The following is a 27,652-nucleotide window of genomic DNA, read 5'->3' as shown; positions in this document are numbered from 1 at the left end:
TTTATCCAATATACGAAAAACATTTTAAAAACTCTAAACTTTTTTTAGAAAAAAAGGGACGTGATATAGCCTTTTAATTTGCCCCAAAATCATTTCACTTGTTAATCGTTTTGCTGCATAGATGGGTTTCAATAGACATTCACGTAGAAATAGAAATGTGCGGTGGAAAGATTGTGTTCCTCACACAAAAGCAACAGTTTCAAAAAGATTCAATTATCGCCAAGCAGCGCAGAGCGAAACAGATCGCTGCCAAGCATTTACAAAGGTTGAAGTGAACACATTAACTTTACATGAAAAAAAATCGTTCATTAAGCTAATAGCTTTTGTTACCACACATAATTAGAAAAATAAAAATAAATATTAATTGTTATTATTACACGGCGATAAATCTGAAATCTACTGCAGTCATGGTTTGCCTAAACAAAAACGGAGAGGCGAACTCCTCTTTATAAAGACCCTTGGAAGTTTGGATTGCAGCTTCTGTCTAAAGTAACTGTGGAATCTGCCTATTAGTGAGTTTTGGAGCAATGTTATCTTTGATACAATGGAAATGTATATACAAGATCTATACTGAATGTTTAAACCTCAAGAAAAGTACAAAACATCCAATTATCCGATGGTGTTTGTTGGTTTCTGTAGTTAGCGGTTGGGTCTCATTTAAATTTCGTTTTAGTTGCCAGAGAACCCGTCACGGATTTTCTCAATCGTTATCCAAAGCACACAGGGATAGATTTCAAAAACTTCACAAGTGAAAACAAGTTCAGGGCTCAGTTCTATTTTTAATTCACGCTTGAATTAACAGCCCGGGGCAATGAACGACATTAGTGCAAAGGTGCTGGCGGTAGACTGTTAGTCATGCAAATAAAGACTTCTTTCAACACTTCACAATGAACTTAAGATGCACGGGGAGGAGCTGTAATATGATTAGCTGATTAAATGGCGAGTCCTCGTATTTACTGTTTTCATTTGCCGCCATAAATAGGAGGAAGTTACTGTCTCCAACCCAATTTCTTGTGCAATTAATCCAAAACACTCAGTCGTTGCAATAAAGTTCCTCGTAAAGTGGATAGCTTGTGAGGTAACCTATTTCAGTAAAACACAAGTACACTTACCCCTCCCCCATCATTGGACCCCATTTTAATATGACTGATATATTTGTCCGACTTTACATATAAAAAAGGTTTTCTTTACGAAATCCAAAACAAGAGTATAATACCCTTCAATGCGTATTCCCTTTTCAGACAAACTCCTCCGTTTGTAGTTTCTGTGTATAAGTATGTTGAACCATTCAAAGTAACTTCGCAGAGAAAGACACAATAAGTCACCAGGTATAAGAAAACGGAATACTATATTTTGATTTAGAAAGTTTTTCTTTACATATAGATAAACACACAGTTGGAGAAACAGTGACTAGTAAGCGCCCTACATAAACTCGGGAGATATAATAGAACTTCGTACTTGCTGAAGATACTCAAAATAGCACTTTGCATAAAATTACATCGCACTAGATTTATCTAGTTGGATATCACCCCCACCCTCCCCACTTTCTTAAGAACCTAGTACTTTCGTCAGACGTTTGACACAATATGCAAGAACACTGAGTCTGTGATCGAGACAGAAAGAAAGAGAAAAAAAGCAATATCATATACAGGCATTTCTACACATATATTACAAACTGGGAGAATGATCGCGTCATTAGATATACATAATTCATATAAAATTTTGAAATAAAAAATAAAAATCTGTTACAGTCATAACTATTCTTCCACATAACCAGTACCCACACAGGCAGTAACAGAAGTGTAGAAAAAGGTGCTTACGAAAAATGATTGTCTGCGGAACAGAAAAACGATTCTCAGCCTGGCTTCGGGGGTCTGACCAGCACTCGGACTATAGAGAGCAACAAAGGCGACGAAGATTCTCTCATTCCCTCTTCATTGTAGATCCTTGTAAAAAATATTAACGTAGATTATTATTTTCCCAGATATAAAATACATCATGCAAGTCGGGTGGCTCCATGGAAAGCGCTGGATCAGACGTGCTTGTCTTAGATTTGTTTTTTTTTAACTGTCACATTTTTTCCTTCTCGAATGTGTTTTTGTTTCTCTCTTTTTCTTAAAAATGTTCATTAAATGTCCTTTGTTTGTTTCAAATCTCAGGTCCATAGTCCTTCGTGAATGCATTAAGAGTTTGTTTGTTTTTGTATCATACATCACATTCACTGTCGCTAGAGGTTACCGAGAGAATGGATGTGGCCGTCTCGGCTCGCTCTGTCATGCTCGACACGCTGGTAGTTGGGCTGGCGGCTGTGGACGGAGATTCTGCCGCGCTGTGAGCAGGGCAGCCCGGCTCCGATAGCGTACAAACCCCACTCTGTCCCACTGCCTGATGTTGCAGCCTGTTCCAGACAAACAAAATGAAGAGAGTTGAGGAGGAGGGGGGAGGTAGGGGTTCACAAATGAAAACAGAATCGGTGAATATTACTCATGGATCCTTATTTTGGAAGAACAAGACAAATAGAGTTATTGAAAAGCAATTTAAACCCTGTACTGTTAAAAAGCTAAGCATCGTTAAGCATGCAGCAAAATAGCATTCATCGGCTGTCGCGCGTACACGAATAGTTGGTTGTCTTTTAAATAATAAACCAGCAATTGTTTAAAATTTGGTGAAAGTTTACATATCAGATACGGCCGTTCAGTCGTTTCGTTGCAATTTGTTTGTTGGTTTCAGTTAGCATAATGTTCAGAAACTGACCGAACCGAAATGTACATTTAGTCGGAAACAATGTATGTCTTCAAGTTTAGCGCGCGTTTCATTGTTTCGCTGCTTGGGAAAGTGTTTCTCGAAAGTTAGAATGCGGTCTTATCGGTGCATCTTACAGCAACCCGCTTGCTAAAATGATGCTTCAAGTTATTCCCAATTTCTGTGTTTAAGCTATACTCTGCCGATAATTATCATGCTAACTTGAAATGTTAGAGGGACTTTGAATGTTAGCAAGTCAAACAGCATGTGTTTATTTTAGATAAAGAGGCATTGCTGTAGTCTGTAAAGTAAATAATGTCCAGAATTGGTTTGAACCCCCGCCAAAGTATGCCGTCCTCATCGTATTTGAAAAGTTAATATACCTCAAATATTGAGGTGGGTACCCAATAACTTTTAGACGGTGAAAGTAGTATTAACACCCTCATTGGCACATAAACTTTAGTCAAATATCCAAAAACAAGAACTTCAATTGTCGTAGACTGGTCTGGCAATGTATTCAGGATGGGATTTCTCAGTTCATGGTGTGGAAAATACTGTGTTTGTATTTTTTTTCAATGAGTGAGCACCCATTCATAATGTTATTCATCTCAATTCAAATGTGCTTACTTTAGTTTAGGAGTAAACAATCGTTGATTTGTTTGTCCTTTTACCTAAACCAGAAATTAGCAATCTCCCGGAAGTTATTCTACGTTCTGTGATAGTTTGCTTTCTTTTGGCTACAAATTAAAGCTTTCCATAAAACCACACACTTTTATGCCCATTGACACAGCAAACTTAAAGTCTGTTTCTGAATCAAACAAAAATATATTTAACTTATTTTTGTTAAACTTTGTCCAAATAATTATATCAGGTCTCATTTCACTGTACGGGAGTCAGTAAAGGCATTGTTTTCTTTAATTGGTTAGAGTAAATTTTACTATTAATTTGACTGTCTTTAATTCCAGTTTCTTACACAAATTGGTATTATTTTCCAAAAGCTTTTATTAGATTTAATCTTCATGAAACTGCGATTGGTGAGCTTTTTAATGGAATCTATGTTGTTAAATCTGCGTGGTCAGTTGTGATCCTGTTTTATAACTGATAATTCGAATTTTTAAAAACATTCTAACACCTTCCCAATATTGACCACCACACTGTAATTTTGTTCATTTGCTGAACTGCTTAAAAAGTTTGACCTGAGATTTTATTTGTTTCAGTTATTATCCTGGATGAACATGTTATTTTATTCGTAAAAATGCTGTGTACATTTAAACAAAGTTTGTCTTATGATTTTATTCACTGGATTGTGATGAAGGTTTGCTGAGTCTCTGAAACATTATTTACATGCTAATTGGACTAGTTGGCAGAAGGGAAACCTGGAATAAAACAACCGACCTGTTTTTGGCAGCCGCCGCTCTGTCTCTCTGCCTGCGGTTTTTAAACCAATTCCCCACTTGTGTCGGGGTCAGACCAGTTGCCTGGGCCAGTTCCCTTTTTTTGGAAGGGTTTGGGTATGGGTCCTGCAAGTACCACTCTCGCAACAAGCTGCGCGTTCTCTCCTTGAAACAGTGCGTTTTTTGCTCGCCGTCCCAGATGGTCCTGGGCAGGGGGAACTTCTTGCGGACACGGTACTTGTCGACTGGCCCCAGAGGGCGACCCCTCAACTTCTCGGCCTCCTGGTAGTGCGCTTCGAGCCACATCGCCTGCAGCTTGCCGTGGGACTCCTTGGTGAACTTGTGGTTCTCCAGGATGTGGTATAAGTCTCGGAAGTTGCCCGTGTGGAAGGCCACGACCGCCCGGGCTCGGAGGATCGATTCGTGTTTGTTGATCGCCTCGCATGCCCCCGGCGCCACAGGTAAAGACCAGAGAAAGCGTCCCAATCTCTCGATGTCGCCGGTTTCCTCCAGCGTCTCGCAGACGCTGGCCACTTGCTCCGGAGTGAAATTGATGGTCGGTAGCTGGAACATTGACAACTCTTCTTGGGGCCGGGAGCTGGCTAAGAGGAGAAAAGCGCGCTCGGCTGAGTTTGGTAGAAAGGGAAAGGCGCTGTATAGCTCGAACTGGGACCTGAACACCATGGACTGACTTGGTGGTTTTTATATTTAAAAAAAACACAAAAACGTGTCAGATGCAACGAAATCGCCTAGTGTCACACTCCCTCATATTATATCCCCAAAATACTGTGTGGAGCACTGATTTTTTTTCGCTTTTTCTATTGGTCTTGGCGGTGTCGTTGTAGCGTTGCCATGGCGCCGCTGTCAATCACTGTCAAACGTGCCAATCAACCAGCAGAACGTAGAGGCTTTCACCACTTCTGCACTGCGTGGGGGTTATCTGAAATAAATCTCAGCGTCGCCCACCTACCTCTTGAAAAGTTCAAATGTGAAAGCCTCCGCGCTCTGATTTGCTAAGTGGGACGAGTAATTAGAGGATGGGAAATATTACCGCGATCTTAACGAACCTTGTTAAGGTTGGAAGACGGGGCGAAAGTAAATGGGACAGCCTAAAAGACACTGTGGAATCGAGGGCTCCTCACTGAGACAGTTTAGACATGATTTGCACGTAGTTTCACTTCATTCTGCCGGTATGAGCATTAATAAGGCTGGGGAATAAAGGAAAAATGAGATCATTAGACCCATATACATGTCATGGCTGTGTTTGTATAAGGAGATTTTTTAATCTGCCTTCAGCACTGCGCTTTCTCCGTGATCATAACTCTTGTTAATTAATAGCATAATTGTCAATCCGAAGCCCGTTTGAAGTGTAGTGTGCAGTAACAACACTGTACATCGTTATTGCACTGACTGGGCATCATTGCAGCTTGAGTTAAGGACTTCGCACAGATAGGGCAATTTGGGGATCCATGGACCGGATGTGGATAGACTGCAGGTAGAAGTTAGTACATACCCTGTTTTTTTTCAGTGTCTTTCATTTTGAATCATTGCCTTAAAGTGGCTAGAATAACGCGTTGCATTTTAATGTTTTTTTTAAAATTCCATCGGTTCTGGCGCTGGGAGCTCCACGGGCCGTTGCTAACGTGCAACTATACTCTACCATTAGGTATGTTCGGCTTTAAGAAGGGTTTAATCAGCATCTTGAGCTGGTGGCTTTTTTGTTTGGCTTCTGTAACTATGGGAGTGTGATTTACAAGATTTGTACGGGTCATGGGTGTCTTTCCAGACTTACTGTGTATATTTAGACACGACTTTGCTTGGTGTTAAAAAGTGTATATTTTGAATGGGTTCACACACAGTAGCGAACAATACGGACATTGTACCGGATTGTACAACGCGTATTGAAACGCAGCATCCAGACTTCAACTAATCTGCCCTCAATAAAGCTGAAATAATTATCCTAAGCCGCCTTTCTACGGGGTAAAAATCATTGAGGAATTCAAAACTTTTTTTCCCCCTCTCTTCCACATTCCAATGGATTTCGAAAAAAAAACGCAAGACAAACGGTTATGCGCCCAATCTGCTTTCCAAGTCCCGGTGAAAAAAGATATTGCAATTAAAAAGGGAAACAGAGAGCGAATTTGCTGTGCACAAAGATAATAACGCTAATGGGTGGTATGGGTTCTTTAATGGACTGCAAACTGTTTGCGGTCCTGTCATAGCGCACTCCGCATGAAGTAATTCCAAGTGGCACATGAATAGGTCCAGTTGGGAAGGTTGTTCAACTGGAAACAGCGATGCTCTATTACACATTCGCTGTAGATTTCTATTAAAAAGTATCATCTACGCCCATTTAAATGCCCTAAATTGTTTCATTCAGAGAAAACACAGAAAGAGGCAAGCTTCTAGCAACATAATCTCTACTTTTATAATCACTTTAATTTTCGTTCATTGCTTCACAAAACAAAAGGAAGAAAAAAAGTTTAGGAAAATGTTTCTAAAATGTTGGATTAATATCCCTGTAGGTTAACCCTGTGAAGTACGCGATAATCTACATTTATGTCTATTTCGGTTTTTTTTTCAGGCACACGAGAAGCTTCAGATTTTTCACTAACTGCAGACGACCACCTTTAAAAAGGGAAGGACTCATAGTAAATACTATCCTCCAGTCTTACGGGCAGCCGTCAGTGTATCTGAACAGAAACCCGGTTGAATGGTAGGTGTTACCATTTATTTTCTGCCCCGCGCAAAAAAAAAATGGAAAAGGTGAAAATGATCCCTTCTCGCTCTGTAACATCGATGTCTGTATGGTATATACAAATGCAGGTGCTAGGAATAAAAGCAATGATGTACGCGGTTCTCTGAGCCTATTCGAGACACATTCACATCGCAAAGCTACAAGCACATAATTATTCGCTCAATCTTTGTGTGAAGAGTACAGGGTGTAAATGGCTTTTTAATGACGGGCAGCTGGCCGCTGCCGTTTGGAGCAGTGACCGTCAATGAAACAGCTTCATTCAAAGCTCTGAGCCCTGTCCGGCTCATGCAACTGTATCCTCCCCAAAAAGAAAGCAATAGCGAAACAAAAATCACAATTATTAAGAAATGCTGCAATTATACAAAGTGACAGATCAGCATCCGGAAAGGTGGACTAGCGGTGAAAAGGTCCAGGACTCTTTCCCCGGAGATGCCTTTCAGGCTCCTGTAAGTTTCTGCTTTATTGGAATGATTTCCGCTTTTGTTGCGGCTGTTGTGTGTGTGTCTCTCACCGCCCTGCATAACGTATGTTTAAAGTTGAATTGTGAAAACTCACAAACCATTTTCAGATTTAACTGATTTACATGGAACATGGTTTACATAGTACAGCGTTGCTTGATCAACCGTGAAAGTTTACACATGAGAAAGAAACGGAAGTATGGGCATTTCACATAATGTTGACTATACATAAAGTAAGACGTTTTTGAGTTTAAATAGTTCGGTCGGATAATGCGACTTAGAATGTGTTAACTGTTAATAAATCTGCTACGAAGATTGAACTTTTTCCATGTTGTTCTCTTTTCTCTAATCCAACATACAACGTATTGCTTTCGGAGACTTTTTAGTTACCCCTTGCAAGGTGGGGAATTAGCTTATTCATTGGTGATTATTTTTCGTATTGTCATGTCGCCATTGTCGGTATTGATGTAACAAATAGATTCGACCCTTTACTTTCGCCTTTGTTCTGTTTTGTTTGGCGTTACTTGTTAAATTTCCAATTTGTTTTACATCCTCTGCTACTGTTTCCTCTACTCTTTCCTCCTGCGTTGACCTTGTCTCTTTAAGGTGGCTGGTTAAATGTGAGCTCCGCTGGGCCTTTTTGCCTGACGCTATATTCACTGCCAAGACGGGGCGCAAACAGCTCAGATTTTTCCAATGCCAACACAGTCTGTCCTCCATCCTCAATGCTGAAGTGAATTATGTACACGGTTTTATTAAGCTTTGCTTGCAGTGTTGATTTTATTGTACCTGATCCAGTCGTATTGCTGCATCGTAGTTTAACTGAGTTAACTGGAGACATGATATCGGGTTACAACCAATAGTTTGCACGCATTTATATGTAAAGCTATGGGCTTCCTTCTTTTTGGTCATGGGTTTATAAATTTCACAGATAAGTCAGGCTCGCTTTTGCACCTTAGATTGATTAAAAACAAGCAATCAAATAAGAACCGGCTCAAATGCAATCAAATTATTTTAAACTAAAATGGATACCGAACTGGAGCATATTTAATTTCTCCAAAAAGGAACATCAATATACTTGAAAGATGTTGAAACGTTGTAGCCCATATATTACAGGTAGAATCATAGGTGTTATTTATTACCTGTCGTTATTAACCGCCTCTTTATATATTGTTTAAAGAGCGTACTGATTTACTCCGCACTGACTTTTACGTATTCAGGAAGTAGTCGCTTAGTTAAACGCATGACAGTTACTTTTTCATTCCGAGTTTCTTTCTATGCATAAAAGAGTAAACGCACAAAATTAAAGACGTCAATAGTACAATATGCTGAAAATTGGGGTCTAAAACAAGTTGTTCCAATGAAGTGCAGACCAATTCTCACTTCCCTACTTACTCTACGCCATCAATGCGATTCCACTAAGATTCAACAGAAACAGTTAAACATCAGAAGCATTTACCGTCTCTTATGAATCGAGCACAGTAAGTTCCAAACTGAAATTCCGCCGGTCTATCTGGACCGAGGGGTTACAGTGTAAGGTTTTAACCCCGGAGCAGCTCAACTATGCAAACGTGACAAAAATAAAAAAACTTTGGGTTTTTTTCCCTATCAATGCATCACAGTGAAGGATCTATATGTGAACACTACAAATGTGATCGATTCTTGAAGTTTGCATGAAAGAGTTTGTCATAGTTAAAACAATAACCACGCGAATACGCTAAGCGAACAAGTTGGAAAGAATGAATTGCTTGCTCTGTAAAACATTAAAAAAATCAATTATGGATGCATTTGCATCTTTAATTTCAATATGTTGATAGTCGTTTCAGGATGTAAACAAGGAAATATTAGCAAGTTAGAAGGAACCATTTGTTCACAACTGTGTCAGCTGAAACAACTGTTTCCATCGACCGGTCGCTGTCTCAGTTGAGCGCCGGATGCGCAGTTGATAGTGAGAAGGGCGGCAGGTATCAGATTGTATGTTGAAAGACTTCCTACTCTGTTTGGAGGGACATTTGGAATTTCTTGCCAGTTATTTTCCTTGTGGCCTTTACTAAGTGCACGTCCTGCAAGGGATAGAGTCTTACAAGAGAGTTGTCCAATCAGGAGATTTACACGCATTGTTAGAGATATTTAATGAGGTGGCTCCATAGACAAGAAATAAAGGCGCTTTGCCGTAGAGTTACCTTATGTCAACCCGTTACTTCTAATGAATTGAACAAAGATGTACGTCCTAGCCCTGCAAACCTAGCAGTTTTAGCTTATGGGGGCGGGGGCTGGGGCTGGCGGTGGGGCTGGGGTGGTTGAAGTTGCTGCGAGAAGGAGGAGGGGTGAAAGGTGAACGCTGGGCTTCCTGCTACCGGGTTATGTGTGTGTCAAAACGAATTAGTTACAGGAATAAAAGCACTGAATCCAATATAATATCATATGGTGCTATCATGGCTCATTGGTCAGTCGGCTTGACATTTCAATCTGCTTTAGTCAAAAAAAGTTGACTTAACTGCCTCTATATAATCGGTCCCTCGAGCTGCCCAAAGCAGATGCCCATCGTGCTTTCTCCCGAATAAACCGCTCGATTGCTATCAAATTCAGGTAACCTTTCGATTGCCAATTGCTTGCTTTTGGCGTATGGCATTGTGCCTCTTCCCCTACTGGGTTAGCACTTAAAAATCAATTAGTCTTTTCAAATCTTAAAGTAAATTATTCGAAACAAATGTATAGTGCTCCCCCGAGGGACAGCGAGGCCAGGATAAAAGGTTTCTTTTTAGGTTGTTTTATTCCAAAAGCCTGACAGATGATGAAAGAAAATTTGCCAAATCCGTTCCCGTTTCATTGGCTGAGCGCCTTCATTAATTGGTGCGTATGAGAACTAGTTCCTTTCAATAAGATGTTGTAAAATGCTACCGGAACTGTACAAACTGACGATGATTACTTTATTTGGATTATGGACAGCTTGTTATAGATAAACGAGAGCAATACAAGCCCAGCTCAGCAATCACCATCCCCCCATACTATCGAACACTCTGCACTATAGACTAATTCTAATCCATTAGCCTGGCCTGCAGCAGATACATTGATTTCCATCACCCGCATTGCACTCAATAGATGAGTCAGTCAAGCGCACGGTTTTAACATTGGAGGATTATCACGCCACTTCACTAAATAATAATACTAATAGTAATAAACTAATGACAAAAGCGCATCTCCTTAGCTTTTGATCTTATGCTGTCATTCTCCAAAGATTTTGCATTAATTTCACAAGTTGTTGAAAGTAAATTCACGTGTTTTGGTTGAAATAGTATAATTGTATATTTCATTTAATCATGGATTGACATGACCTCCACCCCAAGCCCCTCCGATTCTCAAGTGGTAAGAATCTTATGTCACGTGAGGAATGGCAAATAAATTTATCTCTTCTAATTTCCGATCACTGTCTAATCAACTTCGTCATTCTTTCCTTTCATTTTTTTTCCTGGATTTTATTCTCATCAATATCTTCTTCACAATGAAAGTCCAACGACTTGTTTATAACAGCGATATAACTGTGACTGTAAGGGAAACTATATCTTTTAACAGGGTGACGACCCTGCATCTTTACTTGCTTTTTATGGGAAAAGAAAAGTTTTTCTTGAACTAACTTTGTGGGGCATTTTCGGTCTGAGCTCCTCTATAAAAGGGAAAGAGCTTTCTGAATAAAATCGAATCAGTTAGTTGTTGTTACTATTTGAACACGAACAGATCGATGTCATAATGCTTTATTGTTATGGTTACAGCCATTGTTTAGTTACACATGCCATTTAGGAATCAAAAGTCTGGCTGACAGCATAGAATTAAATTCATAACAACAGACTCTTCCATGTCTTTTCCAATGCACGTGCAGGATTACTTTCTCAAAGGGTAGTGGGGCAGGTCTGTTGCATAAACGCGGGCAAAATGATTGGTTACTTTCTGTCAAAAGTCAAATAATACGCCGGCGAGAACAGCTATTTTCAGGAGTTTTCTCTGGCGACTTTTATTCACCTGAACGTAAATGCAGTGGTGTCACTCCCACAATACATGTATGCAACTCGAAAAAAGAAATGCTCTGAAAACAAAGCAGAATTTGATCAGAAGTTGCCCAGTTTCTCATTGTTATTCATAACAATTTAAGTGTGTGATTTTTTTTTGAACCGCACAATCGGTTATTAAAACAGCGTTTCACAATAGTTGCCAAGCAATTCTGTGATGAATTATGACAAGTCCCCAGCTAATTATATTCTATGTTATACGCCGACTGTCTTCCAACTAAAGATGCATCACTTGCCTTTGCATTCTTGTGTAAATGAGTGCTCCCTATACTGTACCGATTTATTAAAAAAACTCAGGATAAACTGTTGGCTTCCTTAACAGTCACGAAATTATATACGATGGGGCAAACTGTTCCTGTCAACGCTGTAAAAAAAACATGCTGCTTCCTCTGTGTAATAATACCTACCCACGATTGGAGATGCGAATTACAATCTGCTTAATGAATCATTGCCTTGAACTGTTTATGTGTTGTTTGCAGGGCAATCGTTCTCGTTCTACGCAATAGCAATGTGAAATTCCATGTCAAAATATATCCTGATAGCTATCTATAGTTTTAGGGATTTGAAGTTTTACTAGCTAATAGGCAGTCTTATGCCTATGTTTCTGCGTGTTTCACGTTTGTTTGCTTTATTCAGCGAACACATTCTGTCAGCATACTGAAGATGAAAAAAATACTTTTGAAGTCAGCTCGAAGCTATAGTGGAACCGTATTCATTAATCACCTACCTGATCACCACTATTTTGTAATGCTGGAGCAGTATTTTCGTCTGTTTGCAGTCCTGTTTAATTTTCCTCACCATTGCAAAACATAAATAATGGACTGGAAAGTAAAGGATCAATATGATCAACAAGTTTGATGTGCGTAGCCTTGACGCTACTCTGAGTATTTATTGAAAGCGCAAGATTCTTGGTTACCTAATAGCATATGATGGGTGTTATATACGAGCTTGATGCCAGGTACTTGTCGGGCAAGTGTTATGAGCTGCTTCAGGTTTGAAGTTTGAATATTACATGTGCGAAGCGTACTTCGACAAAGTATTAGAGACAGGAAAAGGTTTTTAACAGCCCTTCATTCCCAAACACGGAGAAATTGCATGTTGGCAATCCCTCTTTTACGTTATTGATAGTCTACTGATAATGGTTTTTACATCAAATAAAGAACGACTGATCTCAGGCTCACCTGTAAAATGGATGCAGGATACTCTTAAGCGCGCCCGTGCATTCCCGACAGATTTGATGTAAACCGATTCGGAGAAATATTTAAATTTATAGCCATGAAGATAAACTAGCAGGAAGATGGAGTGAATAGTCAGTTATAGTTAACATCAAATGAGTTCAAGAGTTATCAGGCCAATTTGTTGAAAATTTGGGTGTACTTCTACGGTACTGCATGTACTTCATTCCGTTCCCCTTTGAATCAATTGCTTTTCAGTTGGCGTTAACAGATGTGTTTACAGTTATGTCCTTATCTTATGTACTTATCTTCCATATCTCTCACTTTCCACTACATGAAAACAAATATATGTTACGTTAAACAAAAATAGAAATGACTGGAAAACGTCAACAGGTCCGGCAGCATCTGTGGAGAGAAATCAGAGTTAACGTTCCGAGTCCAGTGACCCTTCTTCGGAACGCTGTTCCCAGTTCTGAACCAATTCTGAAGAAGGGTCACTGAATTCGAAACTTTAACTCTGATTTCTCTCCACAGATACTGCCGGACCTGCTGACGTTTTCCAGCAATTTCTGTTTTTGTTTCTGATTTCCAGCATCTGCCGTTCTTTGTTTTTTTTTAAAATATATTGTGTTAATGTTGATCCCAAACAATATTATAGTAACATTTAATTAATAACTATCAACATTTGCAGTATCATATTACAGAACTGCTCAGTATGTAAAACAGAATGTCGGTCCACCGTAATGTGCTAGTGTTTAACTTGCATTGTTTCCCTGATCCTGTGGTTTCAGCATATCTTTCTGTTTCTTTTTCTATCGTGTACTCATTTAGTTTTCTTTCGGAAGCAGCTAAGTGATTTCCCTCAACCACTTCCTGTGATAGGAGTGAGTTTCACATTGTTACCGCGCACTAAATAAAAACATTTCTTCTTATTTATGTCGATGTTGGATTTTCTTTAAGGTAACAAATGTGTATTTACTTCCATTAGTGGCAACGTTCGCTTTGCATCTGTCCTACTCAATTCTGAAGACCCCTCTCAGCTTATCTTTAAGACTTTTCTACAAAAAACGATGTCTCCTATCTGTTCAATCTTTCCCAGTAGTTGCAATATTGTATTCTGATGTCATCCTTGTAAATCCTTTCGGACATTCGCTGGTGTGTTTATGTCCTTTTTATGACAAGATATCCACAACTGCACACAGTGTTCCATTTGCAGGCTGACAAGTGTCTACACAAGTTCAGCACATCTTTATCACTTTTGAATTTTATATTATCCTCGAGTTTTGTTAGCTTTTAAAAAAAATTCTCACCTGCAATGCTACTTTTTTATTAATTTCTATGGTGCAGGTGATATATCCCTTTTCCTGCCGAGTAGGTCACCTCACCCCATTAATCTCTGTTAAATGTGATTTGCCATTCAACACTCCAGTCTGTTATAACAATATTAAATAATGTTGCATATTTCCCAGTTGGCAGCTTCACCCCCACCGGGACCTCTCCGTCCCTCTCAACCCCACTCACCATGATATTCGTTACAGAGACAAGGGATTGCGGTAAATTCAATCGCTTGGGTAGCAGTGAGGGTAAATACAAATTCGGTCGCTAATTTCAAAATCAACGATTTTTCCCACACATTATCCTACGCTGTTCTATTCAGAAAGCGATGCAACCTGATCTGGTCGTCCAGATTATGAAATGATTGTTAGGTATGTACTGGTGTCAGGACGTTTGTGGGAATAAGAACTGTCCATTCTTGTACATTACTGACCTTATTACTCAACAGTGCAATTTGTACGTTTTATAGGCATGAGAGTATTGCGAGCATGTGAATGGTGAGTGAGAGAGAATTTGCGTGTCTATGTCAGTGAGTAAATGAGAGTGTTACGAGTGTGTGGCTAATTGTGAATCTCAGCGGATAACTGACTGCATTGCGATGTGGCTATTCTACTTTGCTTTTCTTTGGTAATGCAGTTGCTTCACTGGCAGCCCCAATTTGCCAATGAATTGCTTCCCTTGCATGGGTTTTCTGATAAAACCGTAGTCACACATTATGTATTCTTGTAGCAAGATAATCCTGCATTGACTTGCTGACCATGCACTACCCAAAAAGGAACAGTAGGTGCTGGAGAAACTCAGTAGGTTCGGCAGCAGCTGTGGAGAGAGAAGCAGAGCAAATGTTTCCAGTTCAATGGGACTGTTATTGCTGCTGAGTTTCTCCAGCATGTTCTGTTCTTATTTCAGATCTACAGAACCCTTCTGACTTTTCTTTCACTCTTTATGGTAAACGTTTTTTCGGACTAATAATATGCTATTATTGACGAATACCTCCAGTCTTTAGAAGTATGATGCATTTTTAATTAGAAATCAAATTTATATAACAGTTTTCAAAAGCCATCGAGCGTCTCAAAGTTTCACATGAATGACGGACGTTTGAAACACAATCCCTGCTGTCATGTCAGAAATAGTGCAGCCAGCTTGGACACAGCAAAAGCCAACAACAATGCCACTTTATTATTCCCTCGTGGGACATGGGCGTACCCTGCTATGGGCAGCATATATCACCCGAAATAACTTCCCAGGTTTTTAACTCCAAAATAATGCCACAGAATATTTTGTGCCTACCTGAGAGGACGAATGAGGGTTCCATTCGAATCTTATCGGAGAAATAGCACCCATCAATGCAGCACGTCCTCAATACTGTACTGGGATGTCAGCTTTTATGTTTGTATTCAGGGTCCTGGAATGGAACTAGAACCATTTTTTGATCCATGAAAAGGAGCTACCAACTAAGCCACAGGTGACCACCTAAATCTGGAATCGCATTAAAAACCTTAATTTAAGGCATTGCTGACTATTTGATGGCCAAGTCATTTTATATAGAGCGCATGATTGTGAAATTAACCTTGAAAAAGATTTATTCTCATTGTGGTGACACACTAAGGTTTAAAGTTTTCCAAAGTGGATTCCACTTAACTATGAAAGGATTCCTAGATGTTTAAGTTGTAAAGTCGTTTTGTGTTTGTGTTGCGATGTAAGACTAAATGAATCTTTTTAAACACAACGTTAAACCACAGGCAGGAAATCTCTCAATACAAGTATCACAAGTGGAGGTAAGAACTTGCACCTATGTAAATAAATCTAAATCGACCGCCCGCTGATTATCATTCCAAGTCAACCAAACATCTGCACGAATTAATTACTGGAAGACAAGAAGGTTACCATAGTTTTGCCTATGCAGTTCATTTATAATTGTGTCATTGATGCATATTGGAGTTAATTGGACGAACAGACAGGTAGGTCGAACATAGATAGCAGGTAGGTAGGTCGACGCATCGATAGATAGGTACCGTAAATAGGTAGAACTTGCGATTTCTTTCATCGTTACACTATCTTGTCTTCTAATTTAACAATGATGGTTGAGAAAGTCACATTTGGACAACCTTTTGTTCGTCTTTCAGTCTGTTTGAATTCATTGTAAACAATGTACAAGTAGGAGGTCTTCTTTTCGGATATACCCACAGCTATAATCCAACGCTACCACAATCCCCAATAGATATTTGCGCAAAACATGTGTAAAACACCTCAAGGTATTGACTACTTGGCTTTTCAACAATGGCTGGTTAATTCAGAAACTCGTATGGGGCGGGGTCGGAGTGGTTTTAGGGACTTTAAAGTGGGGGTGGTGGTGAGGGGGATGAGATTGTGGAAAGTGCTGAAAGATAGCATTACAATTTGTTATTCTAATTGTTAACCCAAGACGTGTTGTATTGGCAATGCCTGCGTATGCTTACATTTCCTCAATAGAGCTTTGGTTCTTCTTTTACAACACGAATCCCTGGGAAAATAAAGCATATGACTCGTCATTCTCTTCCCTGCAAAGCCAAAAGCCTGCTATTAAAGCACCCAGTCATACAGAAATTGTAAATGTGACATTATTGTACCAATCAATCCAAATCCAGCTCTATCGAAATCTTATGTTTTACGCGTGTTGTTGTCACATTTAGTTTGTTTCTTTCTACTTACAATGTTTGCTGAGTGAATAGAAGTTGATTGTACTAATCCCTTATTATTCTGCTTGTCCTACTACAACAAAACTGCTGGAACTAATTAAACAAGGCTTCATATGTTCATATACAAAAGCGTTTCACAATTTATGAACATGATTGTGTTCTACAGTCCGCAAACACAGCACTCCTTAGCACAATGATAAAGCCGACAGGAATAGAGCACAGCATAGCACAAACAACACCTAACATACAAACACAACAGTCAAAAGTACACATTGTGCAGATGCATGACACATAACATCTAAAAATAAATATACAAATGTATTAATAACGCACATGTTCAAATAAAATAAATGATGCACAGCTAAAGCACGCAGACTGAATATACAGGCACACAGTTATAGATATACACTTACGAAACAGTGACTTGATTGGTACAAATAACTTCACCATGAACATATACACAAATAATTTTTGTATGCAGTCTATTTACAATCCAAATACATATAGAGAGCCTATGTGCTCTCAAAACAAAGTACATGTTTTCCACAAGTATGTACTCATAGAAAATATTCAAAGGGAGCAGGTACATGGAACGTATCAACATATACAAGATTGTCCAGGTGGTCTGTTTTATCGGCGCACAATGCTAATTACCAATATAATGAGCACTGATACAATATACAAAAACATTTAACCTATTAACACACCACAACAGCAAATAGTCGCAAGGTAAGCAAATTAGTTGCTTTAAGAAACATACTAACAACTTTTAAGTGCAGATATTCAAGCTCTAGTCACATACACAGCAGTATACATTGTTACAAACTACAGAAACATTAGAGACATCAGATTTTTAAAAATGCAAATAGGACATGACATGTCTTACCAGAAACAGAGGTGTAAACAAAATCCATTGTTGAAAAGGAACATGTGATTGGTAAAGGGGAAAGTATAAGGAAACGGATTAAATGGGTGGCTTCTTCGGATAACTGGCGATGGTCCGAATGATCCTCTTCTGTGCTGTAAATTCAAATCCTGAATGGGAAAGATGTTGGATATATACTACATGGAGAGAATGGAGAGACTCTGCTCGAAACACGTAAACACAAGCAGGATAGCTACAAACATGCAAGATGCACGTGGATTATAAAACATACAGAACATACATGAGATATAAACAATGCCATCCTGAAATCAAATATATATAGTAAATGAGATACACATATCATAGGAGGCCACAACCACTGTGGACACAACTGGTCGGAGAAACATATGTACTGCATCCGTAAACATATTAAACTGTAATACCTATAACTCTTCAGTGTCGCTAAATTCTTACTTTTGGAGTCAAAGGACAGAGAATAAAACGTTTTATTAGTCTTCCTAACAGTTTACTTTATGGTTAATGCTGGTCTTGAAACAGTGAAGCGACTACATAGTACAGTACACATCATCCAATAGCAATCCTGTACAAAAAGAACTGAGATAGGCTTGAATTCAAAATCCTGTTAGCAAATTATGTTAGTCATAATAGTAATTGTGTGGCCAACCTACATAGGTGTTTACTAGTGTGGGCGATATGTAGTACTGTTTCTCTGGTTATGCTGCGTCAGGAGCTCACGGCTCTAAGTTCAAGTCATGGGCAAAGATCGTGGAGAAGAATGTGAGCGATACTATTCTTGCGCTAGCAAAGCCACAAAGAATCCAACATTGGCTTTAAATCCAATAAAGAAGCTGCACCTGAGACTATATGGCGAAGTATTTGAGGCAGCAGATATACAGACGGAGCGTTTTTCAGAGTTTAACAGAACCGCTTTTAGTTTACGTCCTTTCGCTCTTCTTCCTTAAAGCAATGGTGGGTGGGAAGGAGCGTAAGGGTGGAGGGTGGGATTAGCAGCAAACACCTTTGTCCAAAGTATTGCCTTACTAATTTGTATATCATCTTTTGGTAGATTTACAATTTCCTTGTATGGCTACACCGAGAGCACGAGGGGATTAATTTATAAAACTGCGTGCAAGACATGGCAATCGACAAGAGGCTGGTTAATGTTGATAATGCAACTGTATGATTACACAGAAATCTATAGTTTATTTACAAATGTTAACATTTGAAAGAAGCGACCAATTTATAAGACAGAGACTTTGCGATGGTTACGACCCTATAAATTCCATTTACCTTGCAAAGCTTTTGGACACAACGAGAAAATTATGTCTTCACTCTCCTGTAGAGGACGCTGTCATTAGCTAAGGCATCCTCCCTCGCCCAGCATCCCCCCCCCCCCCCCCCACACCACTCCCCCAGCTTTCAACAATCCTCTCCCACCAACTTCCCGTCCCACGCACGCCCTACCTCAGAACCTGAGCATCAGTTTGCAGTCTGATCCAGCCTAGGTTTCAGAGCTACTTTCGGACAAATTGGGGAGCAATATTTGGACTCGTAATCATGATCAGTGATAAGTGAACAGATTCCAACAAACTTATGGAGCTGAGCTTATTTATAAATTACATACACTAAGAAAAGGTGCATTTCTACATCCAAGCGAGATGTTGAAATATGTGACGATTGCAGCATGAATCGGCTGCGGCTTCACCCGGTGCTCTTGAAGCCTGTAGCAACTCTTCAACATTAATGGAAGGTGTAAAGATGCAATAGCACTCGGAAAATCTTATGTAGATATACTATCTTCTATCAATCACGTAATTGCAACACATAATTACATTTCTGAATATATTCACATCTATGAATAAACAATTATCAGAGTGGTTGTCGCCAAACTGGAACACATATGCTGGCGTGAATCTCCGTAAATTGCAGTCAGATGAGCACGTCAATATACTTTGCTAACATGATTACCTGCCTACAGTGCTCCGCAGTCAATCATACTTTAACATTTTATGAAGTTGTGGCGGCAAAATGAAGATCAGTGTAGGCATTTGAATTGATCAATTGTTCTTTCTAATGATTTGTACTGAATGACCAATTGATACAGTACATAAAATATCTACTTACATGTACAACGTTAAATGTTTCTCAAATTTATGCTTCAAGCTAAGCGGTTCAAACTGCTGGGCTGTTGCAAGTTGAAGCCATCATTTAGAATAGAATCGAGTTATTGATCTCATCTCCTTAAAATACGTTCAATTACTATGTATCATCCAATATTTAAGTGAAACCAGTTTTATTGCACATGTATCATCTCCAGCCACTGAATCACGTCGTGTCAAACATCTCAATATGTCTTATCTAGCAGTTTAATACACCTCAGCTGGTCTGAGGACAGCACAGACCATTGTTCATACAGTTAACTTTATTCGTTCTCGGTTTCTGACTTGTTATCTCTCACATACTGCGTGAGGTAAATGGACTTAGAGTATATCTAAAACAATACGAGGGTAACAAGACACATACCTTTTCCCTGGAACGGGGTTATTTTTCTGTCCATCGCCTCAAAGTTTTATTTGTTTTATTCGTAATTAATATTACCTTATTGCAGAATTGCGTTGCACGACAGAGCACGGTTATTATCGTAAGTTACGCTATAGAAGTCATCCCTCACCCTTTACCGCCCCTCCAACACACACACAAACACACACTCACGTTATTAGTGTTTTTTGTGAACCCCTGTCACGGAATTGATTGATTCACTTGTTGTAATGGTTGACTGCGTTACACACAGTTGTAAGACAACTTTGGGTATTGTTAGCCATTTGTTTAACGGGGTTCTCAAGTTATTTTATGAAGCCCTTTATAACATAGTTCATCTGTAGATTTTGTAAATGAAGAACGACTGCTAGCTTTTGAAATATTCCGAAGTGCACATTGATGGGACATTATAGCATTCCATACTTTGTAGTTTAATTTGGGCTAATCTTTCCATAATTTCTGTTCTGTTAATAGATCGACGATCTGCATTTGTCTCTTGGGAAATCTTATCGTCCAAGTTAGATATGACACAAGCCGACCAACGGGTAACCCATGACTGAAATTGTTGACTAGGCTTCATGACAATTGAGTCTTTTTTCAAAAAGGTTATGTTGACTTTTTTTGCAACAAGACAGAAGAATCTGTTCTTTGAGAATGTTGGACAACACAAGATGGTGTACAAAGAGAATAATGAACAAGTCTAAGTTCTGCTTTTCAAAGTGCAAAGTTAAGTCCACATCTATAAGCAAATAGCAATGTCACTCATTCACCAAATTGATAAGTTCAGCAATTTCTTATCATTTTTTTTCTACAAAATGCACTGATGCGATTAACAAAAGTTTATATTGTGTTCCCTTCTGCTGCGGATAATGCAGGAAACGTGTTTCCTAATTAGCTGAGAATGAACATCTCAGTGGCTTAATACCAGTTTATTTTGAAAGATTGTTTCCCAAGGATGTTTTAGTCAATTCTGAAGCACTTTGGGTTGCTTAAACGTAATCTTGCCTTGTGACGGTATCTTTTCAGTTTAAGGTAACCTTGCCTGCATTAAAAGTGTTAATATGTTAAGCGATGAAAGGAGTAGAATCTCTCTCTCTCTCACACACACACACACACACACACAAACATACAAACGCACAGCGTCCATTAATCGAGTTTGCGACAATAGAAGGTCAGACGCACATATCGTGGCTAACTTCTTTAAATAGATTTTGATATTTAGGGAATGTATTTTCCTCGATTAACTTACAGGACAATGGCACAAATACATCGTTCACTGAACTTGTAATTTACGTTTGAGCAACGTCTGTCGAATATCATATTCATCTGCCTTCCGGTTTCTATGCCACAATCAATATTGATAAGGACGTCAGAAGTCTGAAAGAAGAATGAGCAGCAAAACCGTGACAGGTACAATACAGAGCATTTCCTTGATCGCTGCTATTGACAGCTTTAAAACCATTGCATCTCGCCCAACAGCTCGATGGCGATTACGTTATGAGTCGTTAGTGAAATATGTCAAGCTTAGACATGTCAAGCACCGTTGGCATCAATGCATAGCTAAAAAGTGGAAAGCGAGACTGCATGTTAGAAATGTATTTGTGCATTTATTTTCTTGACTCATTTGGTCTCCAAGACATCTTTCAACTTCGTAATGCTGCCAAAACATCAAAACTAGCTGCACCAAACTCTGTCTCGAAGCAAAATAGCACAATCCAAACTTATCCAAGCCACCATTGTAGGTTGGCTTTCCCTGGTTTGCAATCATAAAATGCAAAAGAATGTGAGTACATATTATGTAGAAGACTAAGCCGTTTGACTACTCTGTAATTGGCAGTCGTGATTCCAATCCCTTTGTCTCTTCAGATTGGTGGCAGGAAGTCGAGCAGTTAAAAGTAACTGGTCAAAATAGTGTTATGGATATCACGGGTTTGTTTAAAGTAAGAAATAATGCCACATACATATTTCTGTGGAATCTACAGAATCTATTCCCTTTGCAACTGTCATGAGTTATTTCACCATAAGAATGCTTGACAACTGTAGCATTTATCAATGATATGCATGCACTTTACAAAAGTAGTGGACGTTGAACATCGTACCATTACTGTATACCTAAGGGTTACATAACCAAACCCAATGGTTGTAGAATTTGCATCTACAAGTAAACAAAACAAATATGAGATCTGATTAGTTGTGTCAAATACAGCAATTCACTTTATTTATTCAATTGCTTTTTTAATATTTTCCCCAGACATTTATTACATGCAGTTGTCTGTTTAGCTATTAATCTGTATATATTTCCATTGAACTAGTACAGAACTCGATGAGAAATACATTTAATTTTATAAGAACAGGGAAAGTAACTTGGGGCTCTGATATCAAAATCATATTTTTTAAAAAGTCTATTATGTTCCATTGCTGAGAATTAGCATACATCAATGAAATATAGAAATTTTGTTGTTTATTAATGTTGCAGACAATAGTGTAGCGATAATGACTGATGGCTTATATTTTGTGTCCATGTTAATATGTCACAGATCATGTGATAGGCTATTGTTGAACAAGACGTCAATGTTTCTAAATTGTTGCCTTAGTTTACAATGATTTTGAAATGCGAGATTGACATTGACTTAAATCAAGCAGCAGAATTTTGATTACATTCATGACCAAAATTCATAAATGCATAAAACATTCAAGTGACAGGGGCACAGTGGGGAAACACAATACTTCTATTAGCACCATTGCTGAACCCCTAGCCTAGTCAAGTACATCGCTTAAACTGCTCAGCAAATATCACTAACAACAATGTACCATGCATATTACAGTATTCACTCATCATTACAAAAGCAACATATGCCAATACATTATAACAAATTCCATTCTAAATAAATATTAAATTTGTGTTTCCTGAATGTTGCCTATATTTTCTGAATGCTGTGATATATTTGCTTATGAAATGATATAATATATAATTAATTGTAATATATATATTTATTTGATGTTTATATATATGTGCTTACCAGATGTTGTAATACATATGTCCACAGTGTTTTAATATATATATGCAATGAATATTGTAATATATGTTTTCTCAATTTAGTAGTATGTTACTGATAGAATATGCTTTTTGAATATTTAAACATATTTATTTGCTGAACACTAACATATGTATTTTCTGAACACTAATACATATGCATGTCTTCTAACAAATGTTGTACAGGTTTGCTAATTGTTTATTATATGTTACTGAATATTGTCATTGTGTTACTAGATATTGTAATAAAAAGGCTAAGTATTGTACGAAACATGTTTACTGAGTGTCAACATTATGAATATATACATTTGCTGAATAGTCTAATATAGATCTGCATCATGATCACAACATTTATTCACTGAGTCTAGAAAATAATTTATGGGTTAATTCAACCATTCTGCATTAGTCAATCACAGCTAGAGTTCCTAGCTAAAATAAAGTTATGGGTTTATGTAGTTTAATGATCTGGTGTAATTTATGTATCTTTTATGGTTTTGTTTACGTTCTGATCCTAACAGTAAAATGTACAAATCTTAATACAAAGTCCCTAAAAAAGGACTGCCAATTATGTATTTTTTTCTTCATCAATGAACCAATCTTTGCACTGTGACTGTTACCATTTATGTCTTACCATAGGTTTTAGGAAAATACTGTTGTTTTTGGAGTTTAAAGAGATTTTCTTTTAAAGTTTTGGTTCATTTTAAATTTACGTACTATTTGCCACCTGTCCTGCTCTGTGTCATAACATATTTGTTCTTTATTCTTTTTTTTTCTTAAAAAGTGTTCAAATGTTTATTCAGTTTTGTTTTTAAGCCTGTAAATTTCACCTCAATAAAGAACAACGCAAGAAAGGAGGCGAAATTGTTTGGGCTTTGCTTCCTGGCCATAAGAGTCAACGTAAAATAAAGTCAACAAAAACAGAAAGACTCTTGTATAAAAATAAGTCTTTTTCCTGAAGTGGATCAAAAGAATTTTTTACTCATTATTTTTGATTCAGAATAAAAGCTAATAAGGCACGCAATGTCTTTTCAATTGTCGAATGTCTTTATTTCAGAAAAGGGATTACCGCCAGGAAACAGGGGAACAAAAGAAAAAATGGCAGAAGTTTTGGTTCCAACCTCACGAAAGCCGGAAGGTCTCGACTTTTTGACGTTATTATCGCGTTTGTGCAAGCCTGATTTACATTATAGACTAAGCCGGGGTGTCCAACTCATTCCTGGAGTGTCACCAACGTCAGAAACTCACTCTGCTGATCCCATTCGGCAATGTCAGGGTCTATATATGCTGTAGTACTACATGAGTTAAAATTGCATTGTAGGGTTTGTGTGACTTTGCAGATGGCTAACAAAAAACCACCAAACATAGACAAATATATCCGGAAAGACTTGAAGGAATTTTCAGAATGTATAAATAAAATGTTTAGAAATTATAGAATGCTTATTTAATAACGTGGTAAACAGCACGGACACCTGTTAAACTCAATTTTCAACTTTAAAAAGATGGCATAGATAAGATGGCATAGAAGGCAACAATACATTGTCAGTTTTCACGCTTTGTGGCTGTTCTCAAAATGATACGATGACTAAAACAATTTCAAAGTAAATTAATGCAGACTTTTAATTAATTGATAGTTTCCTGGGGAAAAAAATCGAATATATATCGCAAAGTGCAATTTTTAAAAATTGACGTGATACAAGATATATATGTTGTTAGGCGTGCATATTTTCCACCGATATTAGTAAACTCGCTAAACAAATTGCAAATATTTTACAAATGGTTTCGGCATAGATCTACCAACTTATTTATTTATTTATCAATACATAAATAACTTTGAACGTTATCCATCTATAGATAAGTTTGATAAGTTTCAAAGTTTGATAAATTAAAGATTACGTAAATAATTTGAGCCAAAAACGAGTAATGTGGTTATTAGAACCGAAACCTTTCAAAACTTCCCGTCTCTTCCATCACTATATCACTTTGTCTTAAGTTGATATGATTATTACATCTATGTCTACTTTAAAAGAGGCGCGGAAAATATTAACGATTCAGCTACGCCATAATTTTCTATTGCAATATAAAAATACATGCATTGTTTTATGACAATCCAGTGTGCAGAAAACCCAAACAGACACAACTATTTATAGTGCAAGTAAACGCCTATACAAAAGCAAACCCTTTAATGGAGGAACGGCATACTTGAGTGCATTGTGCTTTCCAAACTAATTATAGACAGTAATATAGATTTAGGCTAAGATGTTTATTTTTAAATAATTTAAACGATGCACAGGCGCTTCATCTGATTACAAATAAAATATGTATAAAGAACAGCTGTTTGTAACAGCATCATTCAGGAGCAAGCAGGGCTGTATTAATTTTAATTAATTAATGAGAGCGCCTAATGTCTGAGGGCTTTTGCTCGAAACGTCGATTTTACTGCTCCTCGGATGTTGCCTGAACTGCTGTGCTTTTCCAGCACCACTAATCCAGAATTATTTATTGATGCCCTGCGTTGATAACATTTCAAAACATAAATATGAGGACAATTTATTTATGCATACTAGTTTCACACAAGCCCCATGATAGATTAATATAAATACATAGCGCGTAGTACGCAATTTTAACAACTTTGTTTTTTTGTAAAGCGTTCAAGATTGGCAGTAAAACATTACAGTCTTGTTTTCTGGGATATTGGAAATGATGGATGCACTTTCAAAGAAAATGCGTTTATTTTGTTTGTTCTGTTGTGTTATTTTAAAGAAATTGCTTTCTCAAAGGTTTGTGATAGTGCAACTTGTTCTTGATTAATTTGAGCTTGATTTCTACGGTCAAGTGCAAACTGCAGTATCTGCCTGTTCTGATTTTCAAACATCGTTATCTAATAAGCTGCACAGAAATATAGCAAACGTAGTGAGAACTTGTGACCAAGTTGGAGTTTTGTATACAGCAAAGTTAGATGAAGGCCGCCCAATGAGCTTTTCGGTAAGTTGTGTTAACTATTTTAAACGTGTTGATAGGACTGTAGTAGCGGTTTGGTGTCAATCGCTTTGGCCTTCCGAGTGGGGAGAAATGCAAGCTTGCATTCCCCAGTCTTTTTAGCTGAGATGTATTAATTTGTTTCAGCAAATTGTGCGGATGTGTAAAGACTTTATTAATTTAAAGCTGAATTTTCTTTACAATGTTTTCGATTTCCGTACAAACAAGTCCCTGCCTTCTCTGGAAATGCTCTTCGTGAGACTCGGGGAGGAAATAAGAGGAACAAAGCTGTTAATACATCGATATAACGGGTCTAATCACCAAAGGTCATTGTATTGTAAGAATGCTAGCTTCTAAAACATTTATTCTACAATTACACAAGAGTGAGCCTGAGTTGTGTGTCTAACTTGATATTTACTTTTTTAATTAAGAGAACACATTGACGACTATTATTGATAGAAGGGGGTAAAGTGTCATGTAAAGGTAATGGGAAGTTGCTGGGAAGCAGCTGGGTGGCGATGAGGTCTGGTTCAAACTGCGGTCAGAGCGGCTGCCATCTTTTGTTTTCCTTCTCCAGAATCCACTTCCTTCCTGCAGGGGATGTGCTCAGCCTCTTCACAGCAGCTCTCTCCCGACTATGTCATCAGCCACCCCAAATGTTTGTTTTCCTTGTGTGAGCTCTTGCCAAACGGGAACATAATCAATATTATTGCGTCATCGAACAAAATATAATTTAATACTAATGTCATTTCTATCTTTCATTCCGTTTAATCTTTAGGCACTGTCGAATTTCATAGAACAGAAGTCATTCTGCATTTAATTTTTAGAAAGTTAGACAATGCAAGAGGTTACCTTCTAATTGCTATATAAACTATCAGCCCGGCATAGTATAAATAAGCTGTTGCTTCCTGTCTACAATAAAGGTCAGCTACTGACCGCGCACTCTCAATGTGTTACCCTGTTACCTGAGAAAGTGTGCAATTAAATAAAGCTAATCAGCAGCATCGTTAATTGTAGACACCCTTGCGAGCAATATCTCTTACTCTGTTTTTCACCAGCGAATGATACCAGTTAGTGACAGGTCATCGAGCACTACTAGGGCCCGTGTTATTACCTGAAAATATGTCACTAATGTGAAAAATGCGTTACATACATCCCAACCATTGACTCGTAATGTATATTGAAACTGTCGCAAGGTTTCATTGTTTTGACATCAAAGGATGACAAAATATACTGGCAGAACTGCAAAGCAAAATATTATCAAACATGAACTATTGAAACTATCGATTATATTTCATCTAGTAGTGCAATAACATACATCTAAGTATACAAAGTAATATAGCATCAAAAATACAGTGCATATATGTTACTAATAAACTGCAGCAATACTTAACAGTGACTGAACATGCGTGTAAGATATTCAGTAATATATCTTTGAAGTGTGATAAATATATTGTTCAGTTACATTATGTCAAAGTTTGACATTATTAGCTTGTAATAAGTTAAACTGTGGCAGGTATTAGACCATGTCTGCTATGCCCAGCAGAATGTCAACAAAGCATGACAAGAGTAAGATGTGTTGTAATACCCAATAAAGTCATAAAAGTCTGACAATAT

At 38.0% G+C, this 27,652-nt stretch overlaps 1 protein-coding gene and 2 long non-coding RNA genes across 8 annotated transcripts; 1 reads left to right on the top strand and 2 right to left on the bottom strand.

The window, feature by feature from the left end:
* Positions 1–1,329: 1,329 nt before the first annotated feature.
* Positions 1,330–4,939, bottom strand: six3a (SIX homeobox 3a). The gene is made up of 2 exons (XM_043695650.1): positions 4,138–4,939; positions 1,330–2,398 (listed from the first exon to the last, which is right to left on the bottom strand). The coding sequence occupies exons 1-2, from the start codon at positions 4,818–4,820 to the stop codon at positions 2,206–2,208; spliced, it is 876 nt and encodes a 291-aa protein (XP_043551585.1). The 5' UTR covers positions 4,821–4,939; the 3' UTR covers positions 1,330–2,205.
* Positions 4,940–5,063: 124 nt separating this feature from the next.
* Positions 5,064–25,628, top strand: LOC122552737. Of its 3 annotated transcripts, XR_006312466.1 has the most exons (4): positions 5,064–5,326; positions 6,721–6,852; positions 20,500–21,435; positions 24,114–25,628. It is a non-coding gene; the product is annotated as an uncharacterized LOC122552737 (long non-coding RNA). The 3 variants fall into 3 exon arrangements; XR_006312464.1 differs by lacking the exon at positions 24,114–25,628 and having other exon boundaries at positions 5,081–5,326; positions 20,500–22,959; XR_006312465.1 differs by lacking the exons at positions 5,064–5,326; positions 24,114–25,628 and adding an exon at positions 5,644–5,802 and having other exon boundaries at positions 20,500–22,959.
* Positions 10,900–20,490, bottom strand: LOC122552738. Of its 4 annotated transcripts, XR_006312469.1 has the most exons (4): positions 18,778–20,490; positions 15,214–17,636; positions 12,144–12,237; positions 10,900–11,433 (listed from the first exon to the last, which is right to left on the bottom strand). It is a non-coding gene; the product is annotated as an uncharacterized LOC122552738 (long non-coding RNA). The 4 variants fall into 4 exon arrangements; XR_006312467.1 differs by having other exon boundaries at positions 10,900–12,237; XR_006312468.1 differs by lacking the exon at positions 12,144–12,237.
* Positions 25,629–27,652: the final 2,024 nt, after the last annotated feature.

Source organism: Chiloscyllium plagiosum, chromosome 9 (genome assembly GCF_004010195.1).
Source record: "Chiloscyllium plagiosum isolate BGI_BamShark_2017 chromosome 9, ASM401019v2, whole genome shotgun sequence".
NCBI classification, from domain to species: domain Eukaryota; kingdom Metazoa; phylum Chordata; class Chondrichthyes; order Orectolobiformes; family Hemiscylliidae; genus Chiloscyllium; species Chiloscyllium plagiosum.
The sequence above is the reverse complement of the archived record's forward strand: the minus strand, read 5'-3'. Positions and strand labels throughout refer to the sequence as shown.

Bases quoted from the DNA above. Each gene is read 5' to 3' on its own strand.
- six3a (XM_043695650.1), bottom strand. From the start codon at position 4,820: ATGGTGTTCAGGTCCCAGTTCGAGCTATACAGCGCCTTTCCCTTTCTA. The intron at 2,399-4,137 runs GTCGGTTGTTTT...TGTCTGGAACAG, and splicing joins GCGGCGGCTGCCAAAAACAG to GCTGCAACATCAGGCAGTGG.